At 40.9% G+C, this 8,023-nt stretch overlaps 1 protein-coding gene across 1 annotated transcript in view; it reads left to right on the forward strand.

Moving 5' to 3' along the window:
* The window catches only part of ldlrap1b (low density lipoprotein receptor adaptor protein 1b), a gene marked incomplete in the record, with an annotated part of 34,544 nt that extends 27,535 nt beyond the window's left edge, over window positions 1-7,009 (forward strand). The window contains 3 exon segments of the mRNA XM_035673438.1: window positions 2,387-2,520; window positions 2,934-2,968; window positions 5,562-7,009. Coding sequence (XP_035529331.1) covers window positions 2,387-2,520; window positions 2,934-2,968; window positions 5,562-5,706 — 314 coding nt within the window.
* Between the last annotated feature and the right edge of the window lie 1,014 nt (window positions 7,010-8,023).

Genomic DNA, 8,023 nt, shown 5'->3' on the forward strand with positions numbered 1-8,023 from the left:
CCCTCACAGCAAGCGTAGCCTCGGGGGAGAAGGAAGAGTATTCAGCCACTTGTCAAAGGTTGGCTTATATTGAGGCTGCAGGTTAGCTGACGTCAATCTGCATTTTCTAGGTTATCCTCTCTCACTAGCGTTATTACAATGAACAGCAAACACTTTTAGGTGATTATGTGTGATGATAATGGCAATGATGAGCCTCTCTCTAATTTGAAAACATTAGGCCCCCTTGTTTTGTTGAAGATCCATTAAAAACAAATCTTGGTTCACCGATCCCTATGACATTTTAGGATGATAGAGTGCCGTTCGTGGATAAACAGTTGTGTTCTGTCTGACTCTGGAACACAATTACTGCTCCGTTTGTGTAAAAAGCCTGAAAGAGGCCTACATTTTCTGTGACCCCATTGTTCCATTTACTAAGATTCTACAATTCTGATATTGTCCACAGCCTAGATAAGATGAGGAGCATCCTGTTGCCAGTACGCTTATTCCTCACAATACTCTCTTTGTCAGTCTGTTTTGCGCGTGCCTTCATCCCATTGCACTTTTTATGCCTGAAACCTCCTTTTGGTACTGCAGGTTTAAGTTTGAGACAGAAGCAGTATTTTTTTTTTTGCAGGCAAACCTCTGAAAACATCAGCTTTGTACTGAGCTTCCCCCTCTGCCTGGCCAGGTGGCCTCCAGCCAGAGAGGAGGGATCTCTCTAAATCTCCTCTGACACTTTATTCGGGGCTGTGGACCTGAATGTGTAGCGTTTTACAGCCGACAAAGGTTTTAAGGATGATCCCTAGTGAGAAGACCCAACAAAGTCGGACTTGGAAACAGATTGTGGTAACAGAGAGGCCTGGTGTGCGATTTTGGACCAACATTATCCCACTGACCATTCGTTGGGTCATTTGACTGCCAGCGGATTGTATTTCTGTAAAGCAAATTGGCGTAATTGTACAGCAGAGTAATACAGAGTAGAAGCTTCTGAGTGCCTTTTGAAACGGGCTGTGCATTTCTCTCCTGCCAGAGGTTTTCACTGCCAGCCCTAAAGCAGTGATTGGGGACAGCAGAGCTTTAGAGCTATCTGAAGGTTACATTTATGTACCCTTCACTTTGGCTGATCAAATGGCACGCCACTGAATCAGAAGGCCTCTCGGGATCAGTGGTGTTGTCAGAGGCGAGTCAGCTTTATTCATGAGACATGATACCTTCAACTCTCCGCCGGCGCCAGGCCACTTGCAGTGGCGACAAAATAGAAACACCACTTCTTCCTGTGTTCCCCTCTGGTTTTGTCTACTTGAGAGTGATCACCCTTTACACAGTCTCTTACTCTTCACTGGGTTAAATGTAGGGCTGCAACTAAAGTTTATTTTCCTTATCAATTCATCTGTCCATTATTACCTCAATTAACTATAATACATTTTATAGACTATAATTGTCTATAAAAGGTCAAATAAAATTCAGAAAAATGCTCATCAAGCCCAAAGTGACATCTTCAGATTGCTTGTTTAGTTTTGTCCGACCAACAGTCCAAAATAGATCTTTCATTTGAGGGAACACCAAATATTTGGCATTTTACTTCGATTAGTTTCATCTTTAATTAAATGTGCCTTCCACAAGCCCCACTTCCATCTTAACCAACACCTAAGCTGTGAACTTAAGGGCATTACTATCAGATGAGCTTTGATTCCCCCCCTCTTTCACCATGAATGACAGTCCCAGTCCCACAATATTGCCTTCTTCATAACAGCAGAATACTCTAAATACCTTTGAGCCAGTGTTGACAGAGAGGACGGGTTGAGTTGTTATTGCCCTCCAACTCCATTGTATGTGAGCGTCTCTTTTGAGAAGTAGAAAATAGGGAAAGGGGCATTTAAGGATATGAAGTTTCAGCATAGAAGTGCGTTAAATAGAGTTAGATTGCGCTATTATTAGAAGAGTGATTAGTGTTTACTGTTCTCTGTGAACAACAATAGCTGAAATTGGTGTTGACACATGTTATTGACACACATTAATCATCCGACAAGGCCATTACAAACCAATCCCATTACAGATCAGTGGTGTCAACTTGGTTAGGCGTGTGAGTCAGGAGGTTACTCCATGCTCACTTATCACAGAGTGACACTCTACAGATGGCTGCATCCTTGAGATACATTAGAGGCTTAATAAAGAAAAGTGGACCTTAACAAATAGCGTGGCATCAGAGACTTCGCGCATGCTCGCTGGTCTTTACTGTTGCATGAGAGTATGATAATCACAGGATCCGATCAAATTTGTTGTTGCTGTTGTCTCTGGGCTAGGAATTGAATCTAATGGCGAATGTGGAAGCTTCCCTGTGAATTTTAATGCATTTATATGTACATTTTCTAAATAATTGCTTGTGTTTTTTTTTTTTGTATTACAGAGGTAGCCACAGGAAAACTTCTGGATTTGGCAGAGGGAGCCAACGTGGCGCTGGTCCACTCAGGAACAAAGCAGACTGAATCGGATCCCTTTATGGTGCATAATCACGCAATAGAGAACAACAATACTGTATGGGTAAGACAAGAGTTGGGCTGGTCAATAAGTTTCAGCTGCGTAGGCTTGATAAGATGAGAACACAAGAATGCCACACAGGAAAGACTGAGTAATTAGCCAAAGTGCCTGGTGATGTACTGTACCTGTTGTAGTCAAAGGAGTGGATTCTATAGTTACACAGCTGCTACGCAGTCAGACAATAGCCTATTGAACAGAACGGGCCTTATCAAATGGTCACATAGCTGGAGAGGGCGTGGGGCTGCAAGTAGCAGTAGTAGATTAACCTCCCAAGACCATTTTAAGGTAAAGAAAAATAGCAAGAGGCGACATGTGCATGTGTGAGTGTTTCCACATCTCAGAAATAAGCACTCTTTACTTTACTACGAGACATAAACTCTATCTTTAACCATTATGTGTATGTTCTGTCTTGGCAGGAGTTGGAGGACGGTCTGGATGAGGCTTTCTCAAGGTGAGAACCAGTGTGGATTTGGGTTTTCCCTAAAGCCCGACCACTGCTAAACAGCCACACAAGCTGCTGTTCTGGAAATAACCACCTGTGGTTTGGGCTGCTCTCATAATAAACGCTGCCTCTCCCTGTGTTCGGCTCACCCCCAGTAAACTCCCACAGGCGGGAGAGACGGGATCGGTTTACAGGCCCGGGCGGGCACAGCCGACACCCACCCTGAGTCATGCTGCTTTTATAGGCTCAGTTTACCATAATCTCAGGCCCACACACTGATTTCATATGAGCCCAGAAAGCCTGTGATTACAAATAAGTGTTGCAAACTTACTTTGCAGTATAGTACACTTTTGAGCACACAGAGAAAAGGTTCTCATAATTTGTAGGTTCAAGGTTGACAGGAAAGTCCATTGCCTGTGCTGATTGGAATTTCTAAAAGTCTTCCTACGCCATCAACAAACTAATCAGAATGGAGCTGGAGTCCTCTGTGATTAATGTTTCAGTTTAGTCCCTATCAGCAGCACACTCCGATAAGCTGTGGTGGTCTGCTGTCAGGTTGCACAGTGCAACTGTTTACAGCTGTTTGTTTCGGACCGCCATTCAAGACTTTATTAGTGCTTTTATTTCCGCGTCTGCTTTTTATTCCCTCTACTAATTCAACAGTGGGGCTTCTTATTCTCTCACTTTCATTTAGTGAAAGGGAGAATGGGCTCCACAGTCACTGTAATCAAGCACTAAGAGGCCATTTTAGCCCCGTTATCAGGCGATTATTTGTCTGCACACACTGTAATTGCACCCTAATGCTGTTAATCTCCCCGCTCTGTGATTAATGAGGATGCTTTCAGCATGAGCACAGATGCATCCACATGTACATTTGTGTAATTGAAGGAAAGTCAGGGGACCCGAAAGCCAGGTCGACGTCTTTGTCCACCAGGAGAAGATGATTGCACTGGTTGATGTTGAGGTCAGAGCGTGAGAGAAAATGAGAGATAATTCAGGATTCTGTGAATAAGAATATTACAGAATGATGGTGTTTGTATTAGCTTCACTGTACCACATAGTCAGTGTGTGGCACATACAGTTTTGTGTGAAATGTTCTGGATTAATGGATAGTTTATAGTTGACAACATAAATGTGCCTTGTCATCACTGTTCCTCCTGAGTAAGCTGCCCCATTCAGATAAAAAGACTATACACAACAGAGTGTTCAGAGGGTGTAACTTACATTTAACTTGAGTAACACATGCTCCATGTACAGCTACAGTAAGACGGAATCTTTTTTTTTCCTAGTGACAGATTATACACTCCTAAATCTGATCAAAGCACTCAGTATTTGAACATCACAGGCACCGGGGCCTCCTCTGCCTCCCAACCTGTAAGAGGCAGCAAGTTGTGGGCATCACAGGAACTCCCTCACTGCAACACCACAGTTTTAATTCTGAGGTTCAAAGTGGCTGCTCCTCAGTTTAATTCCTTTTTATTTTTTGTGACATTTAAATTCTCTTAGATTAGAAGTTTAGTCACTTTACTTTTCACTCTCAACCCCAGATAAATTTATACGTTGAGATCATTTGTGTTGCTGTTTGTGAGACCGCACTGCCATCTGCTGGCGGTGGCGTGTTGAACACTGTTGTAGATGTAAACTGTTAATCCTCGCTAGGGGAATGCCAGTATAATGTTTTTTGTCTTAGAAAGAGTGAGTTATAATTGGCCTGTGTTAACCCTAATATTACGGCCTTCATGTTTGTCAACTCTAAGCATAAGAATTTGGCCATAAAGTCACGCTGGGGCCACAGTAAATGTATCCATTCACTTTATTATAAGGCTGAATAGTTCAGAGTTTCATCGTTGCCTGACTTGTGATGTTTCCTTTGCACCCCCAGCCGCAGTCTGGATAGCTTTGAATCCTACTCAGGTAACAATGTCATTCACTGGCTCTAGTGACTTCCACCTCATTCTCCCCTAGTCAACCCACTATTCAAGCCTGCTCATCTGTCTGGATATCAGTGTTCAACCAGATTGATTAAAGACTCATGTAGTTTCACATTTATTTAAGGCCATTTACCATTAACAAAACTTGTATGACTTGTTTAGAGACACATCAATGGGGAAACTTCCTCATTGTCATTGCCACAGTCTGATCCATCCCTGAGCTTCATAAGGCGAGGTTCACTGCCACAGAACTTAATGTAGTCTGCCACTGTGTCCTCGTCTTCATCACAAATGTTTTATGTGTCTCCACCTCACAACCATCCAATTTGCACTCCGCTAGTGCCACAGCACTGGATGAGACATGTCACGGTGAATGAAAATGTTGTGTGGTAACAGGTTGATCGAACTGTTTTTGTGTTTAAATAGGCATTTTGTATGTGTTTTACAGCGGTCTCATGTTGGGTTGCTGTGATTAGTTCATGAAGGGAATCATTTTATCGCCACATGTGGCTTTGCTTTTTTTATCGTGTTTCTATCGTTTATAACTCATCCATTCTGTACCACTGTTGGTATCACACGTTGTTCACAAGCTTTTTAAATGTAATAAATTGTCATTACTATTAGCGGGAATCTTTAACTAAAACATTGTCTCTTTTCCTCTGTTCCTTCAGACTCGCTGAGTCTCGCACTAACCCCCAGGTCCTGGACATTGGGGTAAACCCTCAGGACTTCAACACTGAAGAGTGCCTGTCCCCAGGCAAATGGGACCAAGAGGACACAGACTTCACTGCACAAAAAGACACCTTTGGGTTCTAATGTGAAGCCTCTGCCAAGAAGGGAAAACAGGGAAAGATGAGGAGATCAGGTGGTCAAACACAGTTGGAATCTGAGGTGACAAAACAGACATTTGTGACATCGGTAAGGTTTCCACCGTCTCCCAGCTGCCAAGTCCTCTCAGTGGTGCAGTCTAGTGGCTCTTTGATGCTCCTGCATCTACAGGACCAGAGAAAGACAACATGAGGCTGCTCTCAGAACAGGCCAAAGCAATACAAACTAATTTATCCCTTTTCTATGAAACAACATGCAGTCATTTAATGTTTGTTACAGTCAGTATATTACTTCCTTTTTTTTGTGTCTGTTTACCCATTCTCTGTTCGTATTGTGTTTGTGGAATGTGCTTGTGTACATTGCGTTCAACAAAGTGTGTGTGTGAGTGTGCAGTATATAAATGTACAAAGTGAGATATGAGAATGTTACATGAGTTGAATTTGATGTCATTAAGGTTAAGGTCAACAAGGGTGCTCTCACATATTTGATTCATTTAGAGATGGAGACGTAACTGGATTAGAGGGAAGACTCACTGGTGAAGCCACCGAAGCACCAGTTCCAGTATTTGGCAAACAGTAAAGTTACTACCTATGTGCTTCAAGGATTCAGCCGTTGTGCAACGAAAGCTTTAAAAAAAATAGTTTGTATGTGTTTGTCAAAGAGTGTTTGTGCGGAAAATGAATGAAAACAAAATGACAATCTTATTTTTTTTTTCTACTGCAAAATCTATTTTTGCACTCAGCATTCATCCATTTTTAAAAGCACATTTCATGTGAGGGAATTTAATGTCAATGAGCATCCAACTGATTATTTAGGCTTATATACAGTGCCACTATTCACTATCCTCTTGGACTTCTTACTGTTTTATTTTACAGTTTTGAATCTCTGTGGATTCATTCAGCTTTTTCACTGTTACGTTGATCACAATCTTGTGCCTCACAAGATTTTCTTCCATTGTAGAGAACAGCAACACATTTCAAAGTGAGCAGGTCATAATTTCCACTCTGGGTCATGGAGAGAAGTCCAGAGTTGTTTTGGCTTCTCTTTGACCATGTCAGCAAGTCTCATTAATCCACTGTGATTCACAGTTGAAAAAACAAAACATGAAGTCCAAAAGGGTGAATGCGTTTTATCGTCACTCTACCACTGTATGTTAAATTATATTGCAGCATTGACTCTGCTAGTTTACTTTTTTTTTTCCGGGAATGGTTCCCAGTGTTATTTTTGCCATTTGTTCATGTATGAATTTTATTTAATTCATGAATTTACATAAATTTTAAATGAAAGCCAACCGTGTTTGTGTGATATTTATTCAAAAATCAGACTTTAGTGTTTTTTATTAACTCTTATGTACCTCTAACCGGAAAATTTAAATACAACTTGTGACATGTTTGTCTTCTTAACAGTTCACTCAGTCATATAATGAGAGATTGGTAAGGTAATCAACTCATTACATTTGAAATGTCTTGTGTAAAACATTTGATGTTGAAAGGTCACATAGTTGCCAAAGATTCATCCTCTGAGATTTGAATTTTCCAGAACAAACTGTAAATCAGGCTTCTAGTAACATTTAGTGTCTGAGCCTTTCAAAACACAAACACATCTGACCCTATTTTAAACTTGACGACAGTAAAATGTTGAATATTCTCCATTTCTAATGTGAGCATTATTTTTTCAGTTTGATATTTTAAATGTTTCTTTGGGTTTTTGTCAGATAAAGCAAATGAATGAATGGATAAATGTTAGTTCTTCAGTGAATTAATCTCTTTGGTTTCACTTAAGAATACGAACATGAATTTTTCAGTCGATCTATCTCTTTATTGCCTGCTGCTGACAGAGATTGTCAAATATTTAGCTCATTGTGCTGGAAGGACAGCAGCTCTCCAAATCAATAGATTTCCCGCCAGATCTGACCCACTGTTGATCACAGTAATGTTATAAGTACAGGTTCATATGGATGTTTCACTTGCTTCAAGTTTAGCATAAAGACGCAAAATAAGAAATAAACCACTAAACTAAAATACAACATGAAGAAACGTGAATCAATCCAAACATCAGTGTATGCACTAGATACATTGGATGACCTAATTGCGGTGAAAGGTGAGAAGCTAACTGTTAGCTAAAGAAAATACTGACAGAGGAGAAACCTCAACGGACCAGCGACTGACCCTCTGTCACCATTATAAAGGTACGAATATGAAGACTTTCTTTTTAAAGCCGTTTAAAGGTTTTTTAAGTTCAACTTCTTCCACATTTGGCTAATTCGCTTGTTAGCTAACATTATGCTAGCCTTACAGAGAAGAAA

Source organism: Morone saxatilis, unplaced genomic scaffold, assembly GCF_004916995.1.
Source record: "Morone saxatilis isolate NCDOM2014 unplaced genomic scaffold, NCSU_SB_2.0 Contig3, whole genome shotgun sequence".
NCBI lineage: Eukaryota > Metazoa > Chordata > Actinopteri > Moronidae > Morone > Morone saxatilis.